The following is a 27,164-nucleotide window of genomic DNA, read 5'->3' as shown; positions in this document are numbered from 1 at the left end:
TTTATTTTTGATAACATTGGCTAACATTTCTAAAAACCTGTTTTCGCTTTGTCATTATGGGGTATTGTGTGTAGATTGTTGAGGATTTGTTTTTATTTAATCCATTTTAGAATAAGGCTGTAAAGTAACAAAACGGTGAAAAAGTTTGGAAAGTTTGAATACTTTCCAAAGGCAACTTCCCCCTGCCTGTCTCTCTCATCCGAAAGACAAGGTCGTACAGCAACGATGCGGTCTATAGACGATGCACTGAGTTTATTCAGGGATCTCTGTGGAAGCGCGAATAAGAGCATTCGAGTAGAAGATCAACATTTGGATGTCAGAGGGTACAGTTCAGTCTCACTCTTGCCACACAAACACACAGAACTGGGAAAATACTGTTGGAATGATGCCCTTGTTAGTCTACAAAATATCACAGTGAATAAAATATCAAAATACCACCACTGCAGCAGATAAGTGACAGTTTAAAAGAGGCACTACTAATTACAAATTATCTATATACCCTGGCAGCCCTATGTACAGCAATAGCCTAAGAATAGGTTGGTGGGTGGATAGACAGATTAATGAAGGAATTGGCATACAGGGAAATTACTAAATGAAAGCAGAATTTACTGGGTGGAAGTAATCAATGAGTGAATGGAGAAAATAGGATAAATAGGGTAGGGACTGACTGGGTAAGGCTGTAATTGGGTCATGTCTAGATGAGATACACCTTTTGTCAAATTTAACATCAAAAGTTGCTTTTTTTAAAAGCATTTTCCCTAACCCTAACCTTATACTCCTAGCCTGCTGCGCAAGTTATCCTAAACCTGCTACGAAAAGTCAATCGACAAAAGCTGTATCCTTTCTATACAAAACCCAATAACTGGGGGGGGCACAGATGCCTTATCAGGGGATGACTGGGAAACCCTGTGCCTCCAAGCACCGTTCTCCTGTTAACACACTTGGTGAGGTGAAATGTTCAGAATGTTGCAGGGAGAAATGCAATGAAGAACGGACATACTCCTTGAAAGACCATCATATCTGTTCTACTCCATACATTTCTATCCGAAACAGACGATACCTTTGAAAACAGATTCCCAATAAGATACAGTAACTCAAACTAGCCTTTCCAGTCTGTATTTCTCAGTCTTAGCTCTAATTTAGTCGTATCTTTAATCGTCCACCATGTTGATTGAGTAGACGAACATGACAGGGGAATGGGAATTACACACAGACCACTCAACACCGGACTCCCTCGAGAGACAAATCAGCTCGTTGCTGTCTATTCCATTTTCCAAGTGATGACACGTACTGTTCTCAAAATGTGGGGAGACAGACAGATCACTCTTCAAAGGCAAGAGTTATTCAGTAAGCCAGAGATAGGCTAGTGGTGGGGTGCCAACATGCTCCATAATACTAATCAGTGTAATGTGGCAAGCGCTAGTAGTGGCAAGCTGCTCCTCTGGCTGGAGTTCGAATGGGTGGCAGCTGCCAGCCGGATGCCATCACCTACAATAGAATCATGGAGGAGAGAGGAGGGAGGCAGGACGAGAGATGATTAGGAGGAAGAAAAGAGGAGTGAAAACTAGGAGGGAGGAAGTGTGGTTATGAAGTGGAAGGGAAGGGTGTGTGTGTGTGAGAGCCAAAATTGGACATTACAGAGATATAAAAGCTATTACTCTAGTAATCCTGCATCTCGTGTACACACAAACCACAATCTGATTGGACTAGGCCAGCTGCAGCTATCCCCATATGTTTTCAGGCTCTGCGGTCTGGACTAACCTTACTCCTGTAAATTGTGGGGCGAGGAGGAGGTGGGCAAAATGGGATCGATGCTCCATTTACACACAACGCTGTCTTAACTGTCACACCACTTCCAGTGTAGAGGCTGGACACACTCATGCATGCACACTTACACAAACAGGCCTACACTGAAGCATGCGCACACAGTCCCTTGTGTGTGTTTAGTGATTCTAATTCTGCCATGGAGAAGAGGGGTCAGGCAGCGTGCGGATGCACCAACTGTCTCGCTGCATAGGAACCATGAGGCTAAAATCAATACATACTCAACCAAATATGACGGAAGCAACCATGTGAAGTACTAAGATATGATATAATAGAATACAGTAGGGCAGGCCACACCTTCCAGAAAGCATATTCGACCGTGACTATTTTATAGCTATCAAAACAATCCAATTTGGCTTTCATTATTCATGGTATGTTTGTAACGCAGTCCCGGTTCCATTCCCAGAAATAGTCAGAGGGAGAGGAAAACAGGATGAGGGAGAGAGCAGGGGAAGGGTATACGGTCACTGATCTCATCTAGAAGTGCTGGTGATAGAGAACTCAGAGAAAGAAAGGCATGAATATCCTCTCTCCCTTTTCTAGTCTGTTCTTTTTTCTTCTCCCGGGCCCACCAAAGGAAGCTATTTCCTAGAGATGTCACCACTGACTGTCTCATCTGTTGCCTGCCTGTACACTGCTCAATGAGCTGATCTGTGCCTCGCTGCATCCTGCACAAATCACTGCTCCTCCTGTGGGAGTGGAACACACACACACACACACACACACACACACACACACACACACACACACACACACACACACACACACACACACACACACACACACACACACACACACACACACAGTATGTAATCTGATTATGCATACAAATGGTACACATCCCAGTTGCTCATGTGCACACATAAAACTCTCACATGTTACGTAGCCTATTGAAACACATAGGCTATGTAAAACTACTAACACAAAGAGAACATACACATGTTTTCCCCCCTTGTCTCAACAATGATCCTAAAGCTAGAAATATCCAGAGGGGAAACGCTGAAAACATCCTTAGTCTGTGTGTGTCGTATGTTGGAGGATTGCCGGTCGACACAATATAGACGTTCAGGAATTCAGTGGAAACACCTGTCTGTATTGGAAAGAAACCCCGGTATTGGCGTCTTTTGTTCAGGCACCAGTAACCGTCTAATAACAATGGTTAGTCAGCATCACGGCGTCAAGCGGCAGCCTGGAAACCAGCAGGCTGTTCTGTAAAGGTGCCGCTAAAGAGGGGGGAGGTCTTTCTCATACACACTATAGTGCCAACACACACACGGTCTACTAGAACACACTAACAAAGCGGACATCTCTCTGCGAGCTAAGCTGTCAGGCTCAAGGCTAACAAAGCAGATCTGTTCCTTTGTCTCATCTCAAGGACGGAGAGTTTTTGTCTTGTGATAGATCAGCGTTTCCTAAACTAGGGGTTGAGGCCATGAGGTGGCGAGAGAAACTCAGAAAAATAACTATAATTCACCGCTTGGTTCATAGAACCGCGGTTACGTGAGTAACCTCCAATATACACCAAATGTGGTCGTGAGTGTTTCTTAGGCTTTATTAGTCGAGTGACAACCAATGTAATTTGCTACGCTATTGTTATCAAATGTGCTATTGGAAATTGTGTTTTACCAGAATAAAGTAGCCTAAGCAACCACCTGAGACATTGACTCATCTGGCTACATAGCCTTCCTGCTGATTGGGGCTTTGGTTTCATTAGATTTTGATTGTTCAGGTTCACCATCAGCAATAGTTTGGTAGTTTAGCTTTACACAAATCAGTATATATGGTCATTTTTAAATATACAGGGTAAAGTTTATTTCATAACAAGGACAATTGTTTTTTTTTCTTCCTGCACAGTCAGCGGGAGGAAAATAAAAGTTCCAAAATGGTCTAAACCAGTGGTTCCCAAACGTTTTATTGTCCCGTACCCTTTCAAACATTCAACCTCCAGCTGCGTACCCCCTCTAGCACCAGGGTCAGCGCACTCTCAAATGTTTTTTTGCCATCATTGTAAGCCTGCCACATACACACTATACAATAAATGTATTAAACATAAGAATGAGTGTTTGTCACAACCCGGCACGTGGGAAGTGACAAAGAGCTCTTATAGGACCAGGGCACAAATAATATAATCAATAATTTTGCTCTTTATTTAACCATTACATATAAAACCTTATTTGTTCATCAAAAATTGTGAATAACTCCATCGCAGTGCTAACTGCGCCACCAGAGTCTCTGGGTTCGCGCCCAGGCTCTGTCGCAGCCGGCCGCGACCGGGAGGTCCGTGGGGCGACGCACAATTGGGCTAGCGTCGTCCGGGTTAGGGTGGGTTTGGCCGGTAGGGATATCCTTGTCTCATCGCGCTCCAGCGACTCCTGTGGCGGGCCGGGCGCAGTGCGTGCTAACCAAGGGGGCCAGGTGCACGGTGTTTCCTCCGACACATTGGTGCGGCTGGCTTCCGGGTTGGAGGCGCGCTGTGTTAAAGAAGCAGTGCGGCTTGGTTGGGTTGTGCTTCGGAGGACGCATGGCTTTCGACCTTCGTCTCTCCCGAGCCCGTACGGGAGTTGTAGCGATGAGACAAGATAGTAATTACTAGCGATTGGATACCACGAAAATTGGGGAGAAAAGGGGATAAAAATTTATTAAAAAAATAAAATAAAATAAAAAATAAAAAATTGTGAATAACTCACCACAGGTTAATGAGAAGGGTGTGCTTGAAAGGATGCACACAACTTTGCAATGTTGGGTTGTATTGGGAGAGAGTCTCAGTCTTAAATCATTTCCCACACAGTCTGTGCCTGTATATAGCTTTCATGCTAGTGAGGGCCGAGAATACACTCTCACATAGGTACGTGGTTGCAAAGGGCATCAGTGTCTTAACAGCACAGCCCTATCCAGAAATCTGGCAGTGACTGATTAAATTCAATTTTCACAGAAGTGCTTGTTGTAATTTCGATGAGGCTCTCTTGTTCAGATATCGGTAAGTGGACTGGAGGCAGGGCATGAAAGGGATAACGAATCCAGTTTGTGTCGTCCGTTTAGGGAAAGTACCTGCATAATTGCGCACCCAACTCACTCAGGTGCTATATCACATTTGACATTGTCCGTAAGATTGAGTTCATTTGCACACAAAATAATCATACACTGATGGAAAGACCTGTGTGATGTCCTTGTTAATGCAGACAGAAAAGAGCTCCAACTTCATAATCATAGCCTCAATTTTATCTCGCACATTGAATATAGTTGTGGAGAGTCCCTGTAATCCTAGATTCAGATCATTCAGGCGAGAAAAAACATCACCCAGTCGTGTGAGAAACTCGTCATCATGCAAGCGGTCAAACAAGTGAAAATGATGGTCAGTAAAGAGAACTTTAAGCTCGTCTCTCAATTAAAAAAATACATGTCAATACCTTGCCCCTTGATAACCAGCACCCTTCTGTACGTTGTAAAAGCGTTACATGGTCGCTGCCCATATCATTACATAATGCAGAAAATACACGAGAGTTCAGGGGCCTGGCTTTAACATGGTTAACCATTTTCACTGTAGTGTCCAAAAACGTATTTCAAGCTGTCAGGCAAGAGCCTCTCGGTGGATGTGGCAGTGTACCCAAATGGACTGTTTGAAAATGTGAAGAAAAAAAGTATATTTAAAAATAATAATAATAATAATAATAATAGGTGAATCACATTTTTATTTGGCGTACCCCCGACGACATTGCGCGTCCGTACCCCATTCTGGGAATACCTGCCCTAGACGATATGACTACTCACACCCATGATCTCTGATGATGCTCAATGCAATGTGGCAAGCTTTGTACATATCCCTCATATCTTTCACTGTCTCAGAGGCAGGTGGTGAATGAAATACGCAGAGCATGTTCTTGACCGGCTTCGATAATGGGGTTCTGCGGAGTGATTGAAACAGCGCCACACCGGTGGAAGATCTGAGACCAATCATACGACACTCTCCTGTTGGAGATGTAATTAAGATTTCATAGGGAAAACACGGCGTAGCTCATTGCAGTGCAGATAAAATAGTGTCAGTCTGCCGTTGTTGAGGCGGCAGCATGCGTCTAAATAAGTTTCCACAGGGAAACTTGATTAAGAGAAATATGATTCATCTGAATAAAAAGAAACTACAGAGGTAACAGTGGGAAAAGCAAGCTTGGCACCCCACGGGAAGCTTCTTTTCTACTACGCTTTCTCCGAGTACGTTTGCGAGGAACTGAATACGAGAAGGAATTAGTTCAACTATCCCTTTTTATTTTTGGGGGGGTGAATCATATTTTTATTTGGCATACCCCAGTTTGGGAAAACCTGGTCTAAGCCATTTGATTCAGATTTTTTTGTTGTTGATAAATATTGATATAAAAATATCGAGTCTCTCGCAAATCTCTCAAATACCCACCAAGAAATGTATCTACTAAACTCACCAAAAAAAGAAAACGTCCATTTTTCAGGACCCTGTCTTTCAAAGATAATTTGTGAAAATCCAAATAACTTCACAGATCTTTATTGCAGGTGCCTTGTTGGATGAGTGGGGTAACATCTCACAGCAAGAACTGGCAAATCTGGTGTTGTCCATGAAGAGGAGATGCACTGCAGTACTTAATGCAGCTGGTGGCCACACCAGATACTGACTGTTACTTTTGATTTTGACCACCCCCCTTTGTTCAGGGACACATTATTTCATTTTTGTTTGTCACATGTCTGTGGAACTTGTTCAGTTTATGTCTCAGTTGTTGAATCGTATGTTCATACAAATATTTACACGTTAAGTTTGCTGAAAATAAACATAGTTGACAGTGAGAGGACGTTTCTTTTTTTTGCTGAGTTTATTACTAGCTCAAACACTGAACCTGCAAAAATGACATTCCTTCGTGGGTGATTGTAATTTCAGATTAACTTAGAGAGAGAGAGAAGTCCGCTCAGACAGATCCAGCTCACGAGCTCCATCAACAGCATATTTGAATTTAGAATGGAAAATTAAACGTAATTTATGCAACAACTGTTAGTGCATCGAATCGTATCGCATTGAACGTTCCTCTAATCAAACCAAATCCTTTCAAACTAAAACATTTTGTTCCTGTATCATATCGGAGCCCATGTAACTAGATGCATATCAAATCGTCTTGAAAGGGAAAGATGCAGATCACTAGTACAACAGTACTGGTTTTGTCTTCCTGGGCTCATTTACACGAGTCACACTCTCCAGGTGGGGTGCAGGAGGAAGGATGGAGGGGGGGGGGGGAATTAGACAGAGAGACACAGAGCGAGAGAGAGGGAGAGAGAGAGCGAGAGAGCAGCCTTGGGCCACGCCTGCTCTCCATTCACATACAGCACGTTCATACCTAAGATGATAAAGATCAAATATTTATCTCATACTAGATTCACTCTCCCTCTGTCTCACACACACACACATCAGGGCCATGTACGACACATACACACAAAACCATCCTACACACACCTCCCTACATTTCTCTCCTCCATCTCCAGCAGACCAGCCATGTCTGACAGAGCTGGTAGTCCATTGATCCAGACAGTGGGACCACACAGCTCCATTAGAGGGGCTGTGGGGTAATGTTCTAGGCCTTTACCCCTGTTCTCCTGGGGGAGAGGAGAACCAGGTGGCGTTAAGAGTCTGGTATAAAACCACTATATACTTCTGGAACAACTGATGGGAGCTGAGGAAGGGTCAGCAGCAGAGAGAGAGAAAGAATTACTGATTGAGAGTGAAAATAGTGGCAGGGCAATAGGACTGAGGGAGACAGACAGATAAAGGTAGGTAGAAGGAGAGGAGGGTTGGAAAGAGAGGAGGGTTGGAAAGAGAGGAGGGTTGGAAAGAGAGGAGGGTTGGAAAGAGAGGAGGAGGGAAGAGCAAAGCAGAGGGAGAGGGAAAAAACAACAGAGAGAAAGAGAGCCAGACACAGAACCAGCCTGTCTCCACGACTGAGGTGTCAATACTGCAGAGGGAGAGGCTGTAGACAGCCGGCCTTTCTTTGCAAGTCACCAGTGCACAACATCTACCACACACAGAGAGAGCGAGCGAGGCAAAGGGAGAGAGAGAATGAACTACAGGACAAAATACAAACTAGAGGTCGACCGATTAATCGGCATGGCAGATTTCAAGTTTTCTTAACAATCGGTAATTGTCATTTTTGGATGCCGATTATGGCCGATTACATTGCATTGCACGAGGAAACTGCGTGGCAGGCTGACCACCTGTTACGCAAGTGCAGCAAGGATCCAAGGTAAGTTGCTAGCTAGCATTAAACGTATCTTATAAAAAACAATCAATCTTCACATAATCACTAGTTAACTACACATGGTTGATGATACTAGGTTAACTAGCTTGTCCTGCGTTGCATATAATCAATGTGGTGCCTGTTAATTTATCATCGAATCACATCCTACTTCACCAAACGGGGGATGATTTAACAAAAGCGTATTCGCAAAAAAAAAGCACAATCGTTGCACGAATGTACCTAAACATAAACATCAAGGCCTTTCTTAAAATCAATGCAGAGAAGTATATTTTTTTTAAACCTGCATATTTAGTTCAAAGAAATTCATGTTAGCAGGCAATATCAACTAGGGAAATTGTGTCACTTTTCTTGCGTTCGCTGCATGCAGGGTCAGGGTATATGCAGCAGTTTGGGCCACCTAGCTCGTTGCAAACTAATTTTACATAATTATGACATAACATTGAAGGTTGTGCAATCTAACAGCAATATTTAGACTTAGGATTTCCGCCCGTCCGATAAAATACGGAACATTTCCGTATTTCACAGAAAGAATAAACGTTTTGTTTTCGAAATTATAGTTTCCGGATTTGACCATATTAATGGCCAACGGCTCGTATTTCTGTGTTTATTATATTATAATTTAGTCCATGATTTGATAGAGCAGTCTGACTGAGTGGTGGTAGGCAGCAGCAGGCTCGTAAGCATTCATTCAAACTTTAATGCTTTTGCCAGCAGCTCTTAGCAATGCTTGCTTCACAGCGCTGTTTTGAATATCAACTCCCGAGATTAGGCTGGCAATACTAAAGTGCCTATTAGAACATCCAATAGTCAAAGGTATATGAAATACAAATGGTATAGAGAGAAATAGTCAACGCGTCATAATTCCTATAATAACTACAACCTAAAACTTCTTAACTGGGAACATTGAAGAACTGGGAATATTTAACCACCAGCTTGTTCTGAGCAAGGAATTTAAACGTTAGCTTTTTTTTTTTTACATGGCACATATTGCACTTTTACTTTCTTCTCCAACACAGTTTTTGAATCATTTAAACCAAATTGAGCATGTTTCATTACTTATTTGAGACTAAATTGATTTTATGTCTGTATTATATTAAGTTAAAATAAAAGTGTTCATTGTTCATTCAGTATTGTTGTAATTGTCATTATTACAAATATATAAATAAATAAAAATGTAATTTAAAAATAATAATAAAAAATAAAAATCGGCCGATTAATCGGTATCGGCTTTTTTTTGGTCCTCCAATAATCTGTATCTGTGTTGAAAAATCAATATCGGCCAGCCTCTAATACAAACCCTCCAACCCAAAAAAGCATGTGGGGTTGATGGTATCCTCAATGAAATACTAAAATATACAGACCACAAATTCCAATTGGCTATACCTTAACATCATCCTCAGCGCTGATATATTCCCCAATATTTGGAACCAAGGACTGATCACTCCAATACACAAAATTTGACCCCAATAACTTCGTGGGATATACGTCAACAGCAACCTTGGGAAAATCCTCTGAATTATCATTAACAACAGACACGTACATTTCCTCAGCGAAAACAATGTACTTAGCAAATGTCAAATTGGCTTTTTACCAAATTAGCGTACAACAGACCATGTATTCACCCTGCACACCCTAATTGACAAACAAACAAAAACGCTAAGTCTTCTCACACTTTGTTGATAAAAAAAATAAAAAATAAAACTTGACTCAATTTGGCATGAGGGCCAGCTACACAAATTGATGGAAAGTGGTGTTGGCGGAAAAACATACGACATTATAAAATCCATGTTCACAAACAACAAGTGTGCGGTTAAAATAGGCAGAAAAACACAAATTTCTTTCCACAGGGCCGGGGGGTGAGACTGGGATGCAGCTTAAGCCCCACCCACTTCAACATATAAATGGATTGGCGAGGGCACTAGAACAGTCTGCAGCATCCGGCCTCACCCTACTAGAATCTGAAGTCAAATGTCTATTTGCTGATGATCTGGTGCGTCTGTCCCCAACAAAGGAGTGCCTAAAGCAGCACCTAGATCTTCTGCACAGATTGTCAGACTGGGCGCTGACAGTAAATCTCAGTGAGACAAAAATAATGGTGTTCCAAAAAATGTCCAGTTGCCAGGACCACGAATACAAATTCCATCTAGACACCGTTGCCCTACAGCACACAAACTATACATACCTTGGCCTAAACATCAGCGCCACAGGTAACTTCCACAAAGCTGTGAATGATCTGAGAGACAAGGCAAGAAGGGCCTTCTATGCCATCAAAAGGAACATAAAATTCGATATGCCAATTAGGATCTGGCTAAAAATACTTGAATCAGTTACAGAACCCATTGCCCTTTGCTGTTGTGAGCTCACCAACAAAGAATTCACAAAACACCAAATTGAGACTCTGCATGCAGAATTCTGCAAAATTATCCTACGTTTACAACGTAAAACACCAAATAATGCACGCAGAGCAGAATTAGGCCGATACCCGCTAATTTTCAAAATCCAGAAAAGAGCCGTTATTCTACAACCACCTAAAAGGAAGCGATCCCCAAACCTTCCATAACAAAGGCATCACCTACAGAGAAATGAACCTGCAGAAGAACCCTCTAAGCAAGCTGGTTAAAATACCAGTGAGCAATCACAGCAGCAAGATTTGAGACCTGTTGCCACAAGAAAAGGGCAACCAGTGAAGAACAAACACCATTGTAAATACAACCTAAATGTATTTTCCCTTTTGTACTTTAACTATTTGCACATCATTATTACAACACTGACATTTCAAATGTCTTTATTAATTTGGAACTGTTTTGAGTGTAATCTTTACTGTTCATTTGTTATTGTTTATTTCACTTTTGTTTATGATCTATTTCACTTGCTTTGGCAATGTAAACATATTTTTCCCATTCCAATAAAGCCCTTTAAATTGAATTTTGAGAGAGAGCGCGAGAGAGCGAGACCGGGAGAGAGTGAGCATCAGATACATTATCTAAGGAGGGGTGTGGTTGACAACAACCCTTCCACATTACATCACTGCTCTGCATTCTCCAGCACAGTACTCCACAGGGACAGGGAGGAGGGGGAGCGGGATAGGAGGAGGAGAGGGAGGACAGCTTATCATTTCACATCTTTGTAGTGAGTTACCGAAGCTATTCTCTCGACCCCTAGGCTATAGGGAAGGATGGATCCAAGATGACTTAGCTGCTTCGCTCCTTTTCTAATCTCACCTCCACCTGCTGTAAGGCCTCTTCACCTTCCAGACCTGTGTCACTTTCTCTCCCTCTGCTGATGATCCCTTGTTCTGGCTGCTTGTGAATGTGTGACTTGTGTGTGTGTGTGTGTGTGTGTGTGTAGAGCTGGACCCTAAGGCCTTTGGCTGGCCAGCAGTGTGTGTGTGTGTGTGTGTGTGTGTGTGTGTGTGTGTCTCCACTCTCTACGCTAAGGCCCTGGCACCTGCTCAACATTACTCAAGCTCATGCACTCCCTTCGAACACGGAGGCTACTTGGCAGTGGCAATGTGTCCCAGATTACTTCATTAATAGTCAACCACAGGACCTGCAGTTTAGCCTATTCTCTAAGCACTACAGGACTAGAACCAGGTTACTAAGTAGCAAAGAGGCTAGTAACAAAAAAGCTACATAGTAGCAAAGACCCTCAGTTTGCTAATGTGGCTAATGACTGCGATGCTAATGCTAATTGTGTCAAAACAAACATCATGAAGACATGTCAATTAACATGTGAGGAGAATGGCTTAACATCACGGTGGTGTCAGTCGTTTAGTCTTAACTGTAAGTCAATTAGGATCATCCCATGTCTAAATACAGATACCCTAATTTGTGATATCTTAAGCTTAGGCCTCCCGGGTGGCGCAGTGGTCTAGGGCACTGCATCGCAGTGCTAGCTGCGCCACCAGAGTCTCTGGGTTCGCGCCCAGGCTGGGCTGGGCTGGGTTCGCGCCCAGGCTCTGTCGCAGCCGGCCGCAACCGGGAGGTCCGTGGGGCGACGCACAATTGGCATAGCGTCGTCCGGGTTAGGGAGGGTTTGGCCGGTAGGGATATCCTTGTCTCAGTATGTAAAAATGTAATAAAATGTATGCACTCTACTGTAAGTCGCTCTGGATAAGAGCGTCTGCTAAATGACTTAAAAAAAAAAAAAAAAAACTCCCCAGTAGGGAATGGCTAACCGCTAATGGCAATTATTCAAGCACCATGCTAATAAGTTGGTTAGATAACTAATAACCTAATAATGACAAGATGGTTGATGTCTCTATGATTGGAGAAGGCTAGCTAGCTACTGTTATCAGCACATGGAGTGACTCGGCATGTTAACTGCAGTCAACTCGCTGGATTACAAGGCATCAACTGTATAGGCCAGGGTCCGTCCCCCGGTTTCACGTTTTGGTTTTTGCCCTTGCACTACACAGCGGATTCAAATAATCAAAGCTTGATGAGTTGGTTATATGAATCAGCTGTGTAGTGCTAAGGCAAAAACCTAAACACGCACCCAGGTGGGGCCACCAGGACCACGTATGGGAAAACTCTGGTCTAGGCTAGCGAAGTGATCCCAGAGCTCTTGCTGAGAGGGATAGGGCAGGCCAGGATGAAGGATGGGATTCACCGTGCAGGCAAGGCAGAGAGTGAAGCACCCTCCCCAAACCCATCACTGAGATGGATCTTTCCAACTTCCCATACATCACTAGCAGACAGGCCAGCCCAATAAAGCAGCAAATGAGACCGGGGTGGGTGACGGGGCAAAAAGGTGACAAATAGGACCAAGGCTTATGTATGACATCATGTTCTCCAGAGGGGACAGAGCGGGAGAGACGAGGTCAGAAAAACAAAGCATGAGCCTTGTTCATCTTATCATTGCTGTGCTGCTGCTCACGAGCCTCTAAAAAGCATACCTCTAAAAGGCCTCTAAAAAGCATACCTCTTTTTAGCCTCTAAAAAGCATAATGCCTTTTCAGCTAGTCGTGTGGTGATACCTAATGTATAAACTGCATCCTGAAAGTACCGCACTCTACCTTCAGGACAACAAAAGGCAAACAAATACTCCCTAGTCGGTATGTAAAAAAATTCAGCAAACTAAGGGGTTAGGCCTAAAACTGCAACTGCCTGCAAGAAGAAAAAACACTAAAAATAGAGCCTGGTAAAATAAAAAAAGGGAGGGGAAAAAAAGAGGAAAAAAGAACCAATGGGACTGAAGGGGGGCCCTTATCACTTAAGGACAAAAAGCTCTTAATTAGCATAGCAACCATCTGCCAAGATCTAGCCCATCTCTTCTTCTTTCCCTCACTGTATCTCTCCCTCGTGCCCCCTCTCATTACCCCTCGTTCTCTTTCCATCTCCCTCCCCTTACACTCTCCATCCCTCTCTTTCTCTCGTCATCCCCCTCTGCACCCACCGTCATTACCAGCATCACGCCACACTCCACCCCTCCTCCACCCCCAGGGCCAACGCCATCCCCCCAGGGAGGAGCCCCTGGCCTGGGCGTCACGGTCACCTCAGGCCCCCTCTGTCTGACAGCTCAGTCTCCAAGCTCAGCCTTGAATAAGGGATAAGAGGGTGGGAGGGAAACCATCGCCCCACCACAGTACCACGCCCTGCGTTCCACTGTCAGCTACCTGCTGCAGTGATAGCCTATCATAGGAACAGTGTACTAGACAGTGTACTGCAGCAAAGAGGCTGAGTTAGCTAGTGTTCTAGCAATACCGCTGTGCGCTCACTTTCATTGTACTGAATTGTAGGCAGCCACAGGCTTCCACAGCATGAACCCTGTCAAAGACCTTCAATTGGCCCCTTAGCCTCATTGAGGGACCATTGAGAGACAATGTCCTTCGTAGTCAAGAGAGGCACTATTTTCAGTCCTAGCGTCCTTGCTAGGCTAGCAATGTAATGATTGCTATTTAGGGGGCAGTGCCAGTTAGTGGTTATTCCATTTAACCGAGCCCAATATGAACAGCTTTTCACACATAAGTCTTGATGAAGACAGCAAGGTTGAAACATGGGGTTCTTTGTACAGTTTATAATGTGACTGTAGCCCACCTTTGTGAGTGCAAAGCCCCTTCCTATCCAAACACATTTAAAAAAGGGGTAGCTATACATTCTAATCAACTGAGCCTCATTAAAACCATTTCACTCATAAGTCTTGAAGAAAGCAAGGTCGAAACATTGGTTAGTAGTCCACCTCTGATAGAACTAGCAAAGCAACGCACCTTCCTTTCCAATCAGGTTGGATGGAGAGATCACTATAGGGGAAAACAAAGACATCACAGAGAGTGTCGTTGCCCTAGATCAGGTATTCTCAAACTGGGGTACGCGCAATGCCGTCGGGGGTACGCCAAATACTTCACATTTTCAAACAGTACATTTATATTTTCCAACGAGGCTATTCATTTGGGTGAGTCCCCCCCCACCTGAGTAGCCTCGTTTCACTGCCAAAAATAAAATTTAAATCTAGTGTTCAGCGAAATAACAATGTCAAATACAGGTAGACTAGTCAAATAATTAACATCCAATCACATTAACCGTTACTCTCTCGCGGGAAACCTTCACTCTTGCGCAGACATTTAGAAACGAAACATGACAATTTGAAAAAAAAGCCACAGGAGTTTGAGCAAGAATAAAGACGGATTTCGAGTAGTAAGACATGTATAAAAGCAACATATACCATTAATAAAAAGGGGCTAGAAGAGTCTTATATGGTGACCTACCGAGTGGCTAGGACAGGCAAGCCACATACTATTGTGGAGGACATTATTCTTCCTGCTGCCGCAGATCTGTCTGGGACAGTGCAGGGGAGAAAGGCCAAAAAAAACTATACAGACAATTCCTTCATCAAACAATACTGTTTCACGACGCATCAGTGACATGGCAGGAGATGTTTTGAAACAATTACTGCTTTGCATACAAACCAGTAAATTATATGCGTTACAGCTGGATGAGTCAACAGACCGGCGGGCCTGGCACAGCTCCTGGTATGTTCGTTACGTTTATGGGGGGTCAATTAAAGAAGACATCCTCTTCTGCAAACCACTGGAAACCAGGACATGAGAGGATATTTGCAAAGTACTGGACAGCTTTGTGATATCAAATGGACTTCGGTGGTCAAGATGTCTTAGTAACTGTACTGATGGCGCAAAAGCCATGACAGAGAGACAGTGGAGTGGTAACGCGCGTGCAAGCAGTTGCTCCCGACACCACTTGGGTACACTGCAGCATCCACAGAGAGGCTCTTGCTGCCAAGAGAATGCCTGACAGCTTGAACGATGTTAAGAACACTACAGTAAAAATGGTTAACCATGTTAAAGCAAGGCCCCTGAACTCTCGTGTATCTTCTGCATTATGCAATGATATGGGCAGCGACCATGTAACGCTTTTACAACATACAGAAGTGCGCTGGTAATCAAGGAGCAAATTATTGACACATTTTTTTGAATTGAGAGACGAGCTTAAAGTTCTCTTTACTGACCATTTTCACTTGTCTGACCGCTTGCATGATGACAAGTTTCTCACTCGACTGTCTGGGTGATGTTTTTTCCTCGCCTGAATGATCTGAATCTAGGATTACAGGGACTCTCCACAACTATATTCAATGTGCGGGACAAAATTTAAGCTATGATTATGAAGTTGGAGCTCTTTTCTGTCTGCATTAACAAGGACAACACACAGGTCTTTCCATCATTGAATGATTTTTTTTTTTGCGTGCAAATGAACTCAAGCTTACGGACAATGTCAAATGTGATATAGCGAAGCACCTGAGTGAGCTGGGTGCACAATTACACAGGTACTTTCCCTAAACGGACGACACAAACTTGATTCGTTATCCCTTTCATGCCCTGCCTCCAGTCCACTTAACGATATCTGAACAAGAGAGCCTCATCGAAATTGCAACAAGCGGTTCTGTGAAAATGTTATTTAAAATCAGAAGCCACTGCCAGATTTCTGGATAGGGCTGCGCTCAGAATTTCTTGCCTTGGCAAATAGCGATTATTGGAAGACCAAAAAAATCCGATACCGATTAATATATATATTTGTAATAATGACAATTACAACAATACTGAATGAACAATGAACACTTATTTTAACTTAATATAATACATAAATAAAATCAATTTAGTCTCAAATAAATAATGAAACGTTCAATTTGGTTTAAATTATGCAAAAATACAGTGTTGGAGAAGAAAGTAAAAGTGCAATATGTGCCATGTAAAAAAGCTAACGTTTAAGTTCCTTGTTCAGAACATATGAAAGCTGGTGGTTCCTTTTAACATGAGTCTTCAATATTCCCAGTTAAAAAGTTTTAGGTTGTAGTTATTATAGGAATTATAGGACTATTTCTCTTTATAATATTTGTATTTCATATACCTTTGACTATTGGATGTTCTTACAGACACTTTAGTATTGCCAGCCTAATCTCGGGAGTTGATAGGCTTGAAGTCATAAACAGCGCTGTGCATCCCAGCACTGCTAAGAGCTGCTGTTTGAATGAATGCTTACGAGCCTGCTGCTGCCTACCACCGTTCAGTCAGACTGCTCTATCAAATACCAAATCATATAAATAATTATAATAAACACACAGAAATACGAGTCTTTGGTCATTAACATGGTCAAATCCGGAAACTATCATTTCGAAAACAAATTGTTTATTCTTTCAGTGAAATACGGAACCGTTACGTATTTTATCGAACGGGTGGCAACCCTAAGTCTAAATATTACTGTTACATTGCACAACCTTCAATGTTATGTCAAAATTATGTACAATTCTGGCAAATTAATTACGTTCTTTGTTAGGAAGAAATGGTCTTAACACAGTTCGCAACGAGCCAGGCGGCCCAAACTGCTGCATATACCCTGACATGCTGACCAGACTGGACACGTCGTGTGCGCGAGCGTCGCAAAATAAATTTAGAAATCCATGTTATTCAATTATTGTGCGCGCCAACGAGCGTCTGCATTGCCAAGGGCTAAAATAGAACTCCTTTCTATTTCTGACGCAGATCACGCTGAAAGTCCTGCCTCTCCCATCTCCCCATTGATTTATAGAAGCAGGTACCCACATGCCATCTCCTCATTGGTTATACCCACCTGGGTGATTGAAAGACGAACTGTGTTGCCGGTCGTCGTGGTAATACTATGAAAGTTTAGATGCCGATCACCATATTAGTTCAACGATGAAAAGGCCTGGAAGGAGGAGAGATGACTAGAAACGAGTCGGTTGGCCGTTTTGTGTGTGGATTAATTTGTCGGAGTAGAGGACCTTGTGCAGTTCAGGTAAAATAACAACTCAATGTGTATATCCCAGGACAAATTAGCTAGCAACAGCAAGCTAGCTAAATAGGACAAATTAGCTAGCAAGTGCAAGCTAACTAGCTAAATTGCCATACATGTTTAATGCTTTTCGACCTGTCCCCAAATTAATGTAATTGGTTCAGAGTTTGTTTCGATATTTTAACCTGCGTGTCGTGATCACGTTTGGTGTAGGGGGACAAAATAAATTTGCGCACGAGAGCAGCCGGTTTGGGTTCCGTGTCACTCTTCTCGCAATGAACGCACGAGAAGTGACACAATTTCCCTAGTTAATATTGCCTGCTAACATGCATTTATTTGAACTAAATATGCAGGTTTAAAAAATGTATACTTCTGTGTATTGATTTTAAGGAAGGCATTGATGTTTATGGTTAGGTACATTATTGCAACGATTGTGCTTTTTTCGCAAATGCTCTTTTGTTAAATCATCAAGTTGAAGTTGGCTGTGATTCGATTATAAATTAACAGGCACCACATTGATTATATGCAACGCAGAACAAGCTAGTTAACCGAGTAATATCATCAACCATGTGTAGTTAACTAGTGATTATGTGAAGATTGATTGTTTTTTATAAGATAAGTTTAATGCTAGCTAGCAACTTACCTTGCCTCCTTGCAGCCACAAGGTCCTTTTGATTCTGCACTCGCGTAACAGGTGGTCAGCCTGCCACGCAGACTCCTTGTGGATTGCAATGTAAATCGGCCATAATCAGCGTCCAAAAAGGCAGATTACCGATTGTTATGAAAACTTGAAAATCGGTCATGCCGATTAATCGGTCGACCTCTAATTGAAACAGCGCCACACCGGTGGAAGATCTGAGATCAATCATACGACACTCTCCTTTTGGAGATGTAATTAAGATTTCATAGGGAAAACGCGGCGTAGCTCATTGCAGTGCAGATAAAATAGTGTCAGTCTGCCGTTGATGAGGCGGCAGCATGCGTCTAAATAAGTTTCCACAGGGAAACTTGATTAAGAGAAATATGATTCCATCTGAATAAAAAGAAACTACAGAGGTAACAGTGGGAAATGCAAGCTTGGCACGCTTCTTTTTCTATTACGCTTTCTCCGAGTACGTTTGCGAGGAACTGAATACGAGAGGGAATTAGTTCAACTTTACCATACGGACACATGTCACGTTGAGACTAATGATGCACGGATATGACATTTTTGGCCGATACACAATATTTTCCTTGCCAAAAAAAACCCGATAATGATAACCGATATTTACAATTGTAGCGGCCTTTTAACTATTTAACTGTACTAGAATGCTTAACACACACACATGAACGTAGCAGTCTAAGGCACTCCATCTCAGTGCAAGAGGTGTCACTACAGTCCCTGGTTCAAATCCAGGCTGTATCACATCCGGCCGTGATTGGGAGTCCCATAGGGTGGCGCACAATTGGCCCAGCATCGTCCAGGCTGGCATTGTAAATAAGAACTTGTTCTTAACTGACTTGCCTAGTTAAATAAAGGTTACACACACACACATCAAAAAGGTATTTTGTTGGCATTTACATATGTCCATATTACCAGTAAAACATAATCAAACCTATTTCTTTCACTTACTTGCTGTGCTGTTTCATTGTTCATTTGTTCAGTCGTTTCATTCTCAACCAGGATTTCTATGGAACGCTGTTTGGGTCTTTGTGTGTCAAACAACACAATGTGACGTGTCAAACAACACTATTTGACCAATCAGGACCTGAATATGACTGCACGTCACATAATAATTTAACGGGTTCATACATTTTTTACGTAGTTATTACACATTGATTACACTATCACTTGTATTTCATGTGTCACAACGATTCATCGATACGTATGCTATGATGCTGGTAAAGTTGTCTCGCGCACCTACAGTGCTGGTCATAAAAAAGCTAGCTAGTTCATGGATGCAAACAATGTTCTTCCCCAAAAACATAGCAAAACGACACCTGTTTCAGTAGCTATAGTTAGCTAGCTAACTATATAGCTAGGTGTCATCCAAAATTACCCTAATTTATAAGACAGTTCTTATTTGATTAATGGTGGTCTGACCCATCTATGTGAAGCTAGCCACAATAAGGATTAGCCACAACAGTCGACTTTGCGGCTAGCCTTCAAAATAAAAGAATGTCATAATTCTACTATTTGTATTAATTTGCATCACTGTCAATGACATACTTTTATTTTGAAGGCAAACCGCAAATTCCACTATTGTGACTAATCCTTATAGCGGCTAGCTTCACAACACATAACCCAGTGGAGCATCACTAGCCAGATGAAGCTCGCTGGCTGCTTATAACGTTAGCTTTGGGCAACAGGGTTAAGTAGCTGGCTAGCTATTTATTTTCATGAACTGAAGTTCAATTTCAATAGGCGAACAACAATACTTTCAAGTATTCCTAAATCATTGCTAAGAATATTGAAAATGACTGCAGTTTCTAGTGATCATTGTTTTCAGGCTGATTGTATTGGTGCTAGCTAGGTACCAAGCTAAAGCTAGTTACCCCAAAAGTTGCAATCGAACAAATTATGCTTTATTACCAAAGCGGTATTGTAAACACATCGTTCGTGGCCGGTGTTTGCAGACTTTTTTTTTAAAGCTTTGACAGTGCTACTGTATCTTTTTTGACATGCAAAGACCAAACTGCGTTCCATAGTATGTATGTCGTGAAGAAAATAGCAGTGACGCCATTACCGTGCAACTCTGGTAGGGCAACATCTGCAAAATAGTGCACTTGGTAGTGAGTACCGGTGCTCGACCAGTCGGCGAAAGCCAACATCACCCACAACAGAGAGCAGTTGATTGTCAAGGGCAATGAATTCCATTATATTGGCTTTCATGGGTTTTGCCTTTGAGTTGTCTCGCTGAAATGTTCTTACTCTTTCAAATGACTGCTCGACTTGTTGACTGCTCGATCCATACAACAGACATTGTGGGCTAGGTTAGGAATGCTGTGTTGCGCAAAATTTTATGTGGTGTCATTACGACCTGTACATACGTTATATAGTTATGCACAGTAGCTTTGACATCGGTTTTTAACATCGGCCGATACCGATGTTGGCATTTTTAGCTAATATCGGCCGATTCCGATATATCGTGCATCCCTAGTTGAGACAACACGTCACAAGACTGAGCCTTAGGCCTATCTACCCGTTTGTCGAGACTATTTGTTGTTCGCTTTCTCTGTCTTGAAGTAAATATCTGCCATACAAATCCTGAATAAACTCCCCATTGGTAAAAACCTTTGGGGAATAATAACTGCAGTAGCAGTGAGGGAGACAAAGAGGCTGGTGGATCGGGGATTCAGGTAGCCAGGCTTCCCTAATAGAAAGGCCTTGAAGTCAATGGCAGAAAGTAGCTACAAAGGGTGGAAACCAGTGACGCCTTACAACACTTCAAACCAATCCCTTGCTTGGGCGGAGCTCAAAAAGGTGCCCACTAAATTAGTTTAGGCCGTAGGAGCAACAGTGGTCGGAAATAGCTGATTAAAATAGGTTGATGTATGCAGTGTTTGTGGTGACTTTCAATTTCAATAAATCGGAGACCGTTGGCAACATTTGATACACTAAACTTTTACCATAGCCTGTAAGTAGACACGTCATAACATATTTCATTGTAGTGGTCAAGCAGAGGAGTTGTCGTGCCTTCAACGACTCAATTGTGTGTATAGAGCACACCTCTGGCAAAACAGAACTCCGTTTTTCCTCCAGGTTTTCAATGTTACAAACTAGCATACACAACAACTCTGCAAAATGTGTCCTACCCAGTCGCAAAACAGTGACTAACATAACGCAGCACCCCTTCCACAAGCACGTGGGGGGAGGATCCACCCCCAAAAAATTGCACACCATTCTAGACAATTCTTCAGACGTCCAAAGGTTGGTGTGACAACGTGTTTTGGATGCATGGCTATTCAAAACTAGAGCTGAGGTTATGACTTTTCGTACACATTGATGCATCCCCCTATCCCAGTGTCCCCGGAAGAGTGTGAAATGGGTATAAAGCAGAGGAAGGTGAGCAAAAAAAGCAGTCAGTCAAAGGACAGACTTTCTTGGAAATACACAATTTTTGCATACTGCAGGAAGTGGCCTGGTCATGAATTAAGTTGCTCAAGAGAATATGTGACTGAAGAAACACCATCTGAGCAGTAGGTGGACAGAGGACGCACACTGACAGTAGTGATGGGGGAAAACAAATCGATACAGTTACATATCGGGATATTATTTGACGATAGATCATATTGTATTGACAATATCATTTTTGCATCTGCACCAAAACTCCAGTCATTTTCCATCTCCTTTTTAAATAGGGAGCCAATTTGTTTTCAGCACTTTTATTTCCATGACTGATAAAAACTAGTTCTCATGGCACTTGTCCCTCTGCAGTAGACATAGATTGAGCAATATGTTTGGAACAACGAATCACAATACATATAGCACCATGAGGATCGCAATACATATATCTGCACCCAAGTATCACGATATCGTATCGTCCCTGGCAATTCCCCGCCCTAACGGACAGCCTAACAGACGCACACACACAGGGAGGAAGAATACACACAGATCAGGCTGGACAAACACACAACCTGATAAGGAAGGACAAAAACACACACGGAGGGCAATGTTTAAGGCCTAAAACATGACTATCATTCAAAGTCACACAGAGCCCAGTCACCCTTGTTTGTGTGTGTGTAGGTAAACACCCCTGACCCAGTGTTATCCCCACAGATACATGACTAGACCTTTGTCCTGACTTCCAGACCCTGACTCCATTGCTAGAACTTTACACATTTATCCCAGAGGACAAAGCAGCACAGCCTGCCTGCACTGTTCACTGTGAGTATCTACTAGGCCCAGCCCATCCCAGCTCCACTCCCTCAGTGTGACCCTTTTCCATAAGGCCCTGGAGTGAGCTCCCTGTTACTGCAGTACTGAATCCCATTATGTCAATACGGCAATAGCTCTCTCTATTTGGTTTGTAATGATACTGGCTCGACAAAGCTTTTATGCATGGGCTTTGGAGGGATTGGATACTCTGCTTTTGGCAATCTTTCTTTTGAATTAATGTTGTGAATCAATTGGACCCTATTTACCTTGATTTTTTGTGATGGCATAGGTTATCTTTCCTTATGTAATATTCTTAAGACCACGTATAAGACACCGAGTGTACATTTTTGGGGGCATAGTTTTATGGCTACCTGATTTGATAATGAATATACTAGGCGATAGCCTCAATTCGCTTCCGACTAAGTTAGGTAACTAATGTGAAATGTATTCATAGGCAAGGTTAAATGCCATGTACAGCTTTGTATAGATGTATTATTGTTAATAAAAAATTAAACATCAGCAAAACCTATCCACTTTAAAATGTCAGTCATGCAGGATGTTATCCACTTTAAAACTGCCTTTGGCCAATGGAAAACTAACATTACACCATCAGTATCTTTGATTAAACTGACTCCTCGTGTAGTGGAGGGATAGCATAGAATCAAAGATTTTTATAACTAACTCAAGATAAACTACAGCCTGTTGTTTCCAATGGTAGCAAATTAATAATAGTGGGCAGAACAAGCAAGGAGGTGGGAAGAACCCAGCACGAGCTAGCGAGATCATATTGACGCATTCTAGCATGTATTTACATATTTCCGTTAGAGAAGGCCTACTAACTCAATTCGCCCTGGCACTCCTAAACAACCGTCTCTTTTGGGAACAGAAAAATGCAATGAGATCAAATATGCTTAATCGATGACAAAATGTGCAGTAAATCTCATCCCATCTCCTCCCACTGCCGGCAACTGGGCTTCTGCTCATCACATTTGGTGGTGAGTGGAAACGTCAACCAGATGCTTCAGGTTTATAAATCCGGTGAAACATCCTGGTCATTTTTCCATCAGCTATTTAATCTTAGCTATCTCCTCTAATGTGATGATGGGTCATGGCTAGCTTGAGCTGTCCGTGTCAGATACAGCATCGGCTAGAGACCACCTTACATGATTCAGTTAAAGTCCTTTCTCTCATTGTTTAAGTAGCAGTTTTAGCAAGTGTTCCCTCTTCTACAAAAGTTGTCAATGAATAATTTACTGAAAACCTGAGATGCAAACTAGTTAGCTAATTTATCAGCAATGTGCGTTTAAATTTGCTAGTAAGTTAGCCTAGCAAGCCTGCCAGTTAGCTAAGTTGGTTAGTGGAGTAAGTCATTTATTTGGGTATAACTAACAATGTGTCAATGATACTAACAAACTAGCTAATCGTTATACCAGCTAGCAGTAATAAAAAGTTAGCTAGCCAAGTCTGCTAAGTCACACCCAGTTGTACTGCACATTTCAAGAAATGTGGGCAATATGCTGAAGCTAGGTACAGTAATTGCAACAAATACACAAGCGCGCGGACAAAACGTTCGCAATGCCGGTTATAGCATGCTAAACCCGTGGCGGTGTAACGTTACTAATTAATTCAACCAGCTAATGTTATCTGTCAATAACGGGAAAACACACCTTGTGCTTGACGCTAGCTAACTAATGTTACCTCCAACATATTGTGTGGCTAGTTAGCTAACGTTAGCAGACAATTACCTTTGTTTCCCGTATGTCTTGTTTCCCTCCTTCTGGGTACCACTGCACCCGGACAAAACCCCTTCCCAGAGGTGCCAGGCTGTCCACAACACTGCTCTCGGTGTCCGAGTTACAGGGGATACAGCCACCTCCTCCACCTCCACCGCCTCTACCTCCGCCATCGTCGAGGTCCGAGTCTGAATCAAACTCCTCCTCGCCTTGTATCATTCTGACTAGGCCGAACCGAACCAAGTCACGATACCGACCTGACACCAAATCGTGGGAGAAAAGAAGCCGCTGGGAGCCGCCTGCAGAAGGAGAGAGCGCCATGGATGGAGGCTCCGAACCCGGGCTTACAGCCGGAGAAAGAGCTGCGTCTGTTGCTATTGCGTCCGATGCCACGGGTTCCGCCATCGCTGCAGTTGTCAGGGAATAATGCGATAAAGGGAGACGGATGGTGGAGGAGAAAAAAGAGAAACCTGTAACCATGGAAGTGCACGTGTTTACGTCGATAGGGCGCGCGCTGCGTAAACGCACTCAGAGAAGAGTCGAGGGCCTGTCAAATTGACAAAGGTGTTTTTTTATTTCAGCGTGGGTTTGACTCTGAATAAATGAGTCTGAGACAGCAGACAGTTATATCACACAGTTATTATAACACATCTTTCTTTATATTCTAGTCACAGTCAGGTGTTGCTAGCTATATGATGATACAAATGTATGATGCAATGTGGACAATTTATATAATTAGGGTCCCCCTTAGGACAAGTCACGGCCTATTGACAATAAAGTTAATTCAATATCACAGCCATGACAATGTTTTTTTTTTCTAGAATTTATTACAGAAATGCAAACATAATGAAAGAGAAGACGTCAATTTCATCAACAAGTCTGTAGCCCGGGCTCGAATATGCATTCTATGCGCGCACTTCACCAAAAAACATGAATGGAGCAATTTTCGCCACTTGGTGTCAGTGTGCGAGTGCTGAAATTGGCTTATTGCAGACACAGCCATGGTTTTTAACACAGGATTGTGGCATAAAATAAAATATTTTGTGCATACCGTGCCTGACACTGTAGTTGTGTTATATGGGCTAACGTGAGGGGGCATATGGGGACGTTTGTCTTATTTGTCAAGCGCAAAGATACGCGTTTCTGCACAATGCCAACGCATATTCATCTATAAAAATGTATATAATGCGAGAAGCCTATTCTATTTTTTGCAAAAGGGATTCCAACAAATACAGAGGTTAACTCTGTTCTATACCTGCATTTATCAGGTCGACAAAAAAAACACAAGACTAATTTCGCATTGGTCAGCAACGTATTGCCAGCAGGGGATAAACTATACATTAAAACTGAAATAATGATCAACAAACTCTTACATGGGGGGGAAAAAAAACATGAACCACAATCTCGAGACAATTGATGCCCAATGGAAAAGGTTCCCTTATTTGAGTCACATGACGTTTGGTAAATAGATGAGGGCAAACGATAGGATTTATAATACAATCACCAGTAGGCCTATTCCATGAAGAAAATTGTGATAGAGTGGTGTTGATATCAACATTTAAATAAAATAGGCATTTTAAAATTACACACAGCCTATTCTCCACATATGTTTGAAATTATACACTGAACAAAAATATAAACACAACATTTAAAGTGTTGGTCCCATGTTTCATGAGCGGAAATAAAAGATCCCAGACATTTTCCATATGCACAAAAAGCTTATTTCTCAAAAATGTTGTTCACAAATTTGTTCACATCCCTGTTAGTGAGCATTTCTCCTTTGCCAAGATAATTCATCAAACTCACAGGTGTGGCATATCAAGAAGCTGATTAAACACCATGATCATTACACAATGATGTGCAAAGGCCACTCTAAAATGTGGAGTTTTGTAACACAACACAATGCCACAGATGTCTCAGGTTTTGAAGGAGCGTACAATTGGCATGCTGACTGCAGCAATGTCCACCAGATAATTGATAATTTAATGTTAGTTTCTCTACCGTAAGCCACCTCTAGCATCGTTTTAGAGAATCTGGCAGTATGTCCAATTGGTCTCACGATCGCAGACCATGTGTATAGCGTTGTGTGGGCGAGCGATTTGCTAATGTCAATGTTGTGAACAGAGTGACCATGGTGGCGGTGGGGTTATGGTATGTGCAGGCATAAGCTACAGACAACAAACACAATTGCATTTTATCGATGGCAATTTGAATGCACAGAGATACCGTGACAAGATCTGGAGTCCCATTGTCGTGCCATTCATCCGCTGCCATCACCTCATGTTCCAGCATGATAATGCACGGCCCCATGTCGCAAGGTTTTGTACTCAATTCCTGGAAGCTGAAAATGTCCCAGTTCTTCCATGGCCTCTATACTCACCAGATATGTCACCCATTGAGCATGTTTGGGATGCTCTGGATAGGCAAGTACGACAGTGTGTTCCAGTTCCTGCCAATATCGAGCAAATTCGCACAGCCATTGAAGAGGATTGGGACTACATTCCACAGGCCACGATCAACAGCCTGATCAACGGTCACACTGCATGAGGCAAATGGTGGTCACACCAGATACAGACTGGTTTTCTGATCCACACCCCTACCTTTAAACATTTTTTTATCTGTGATCAACAGATGCATATCTGTATTCCCAGTCATGTGAAATCCATAGATTAGGGCCTAATGAGTTTTTTTCAATTGACTGATTCCCTTATATGAACTGTAACTGAGTAAAATCTTTGAAATTGTGGCATGCGTGTTAATATTTTTTGTTCAGTATAGAAGGCCAAAATTGTACCCATCATTACACTGCATTTTTAGACCTATATGTAAATTGTCATTTATAGATATAGATAAAATAACTGAAAATATGTGATAGGTAAGCTTTGTCAAAAGCCGATCCATTAGTTTGCATCTTTACAAGAGGCTAATTCCAAACACAAGTGACGAATATCCCCAATAAATCTGGGTTAATATGTTTGTTGTTGACAGGTATTCTCTCAGAATTTGGTTATCCAGCTTGTTAGTTTATGCCCAATAGCGCTTAAGCGCCAAAGGTATAAATACACACGGCGCACCACATTAACCTCAGACTTTACGCACAACCCTTCTTCACTTGGATCACTTGAGTGGAGCAGATATCGAAGAGACAGGCAGTCATTCAACACCCAAGTAGAAATTATATTGAAATATCACAATTTTTATTTGATTTAAGAGCTTGGAACTT

At 42.4% G+C, this 27,164-nt stretch overlaps 1 protein-coding gene across 1 annotated transcript in view; it reads right to left on the bottom strand.

Annotated features, from left to right (window-relative positions):
- The window catches only part of LOC120022726 ((E3-independent) E2 ubiquitin-conjugating enzyme UBE2O-like), a 44,397-nt gene extending 20,051 nt beyond the window's left edge, over positions 1 to 24,346 (bottom strand). The window contains exons 1-2 of the mRNA XM_038966717.1: positions 23,954 to 24,346; positions 7,297 to 7,428 (exon numbers count right to left, since the gene is read on the bottom strand). Of these exons, the coding sequence (XP_038822645.1) occupies positions 7,297 to 7,428; positions 23,954 to 24,346 (525 nt within the window). The remainder of the gene's footprint in view (positions 1 to 7,296; positions 7,429 to 23,953) is intronic.
- Between the last annotated feature and the right edge of the window lie 2,818 nt (positions 24,347 to 27,164).

Source organism: Salvelinus namaycush, chromosome 2 (genome assembly GCF_016432855.1).
Source record: "Salvelinus namaycush isolate Seneca chromosome 2, SaNama_1.0, whole genome shotgun sequence".
Classification (NCBI taxonomy): Eukaryota; Metazoa; Chordata; class Actinopteri; order Salmoniformes; family Salmonidae; genus Salvelinus; species Salvelinus namaycush.
This window is presented reverse-complemented; position numbering and strand designations above follow the sequence as displayed.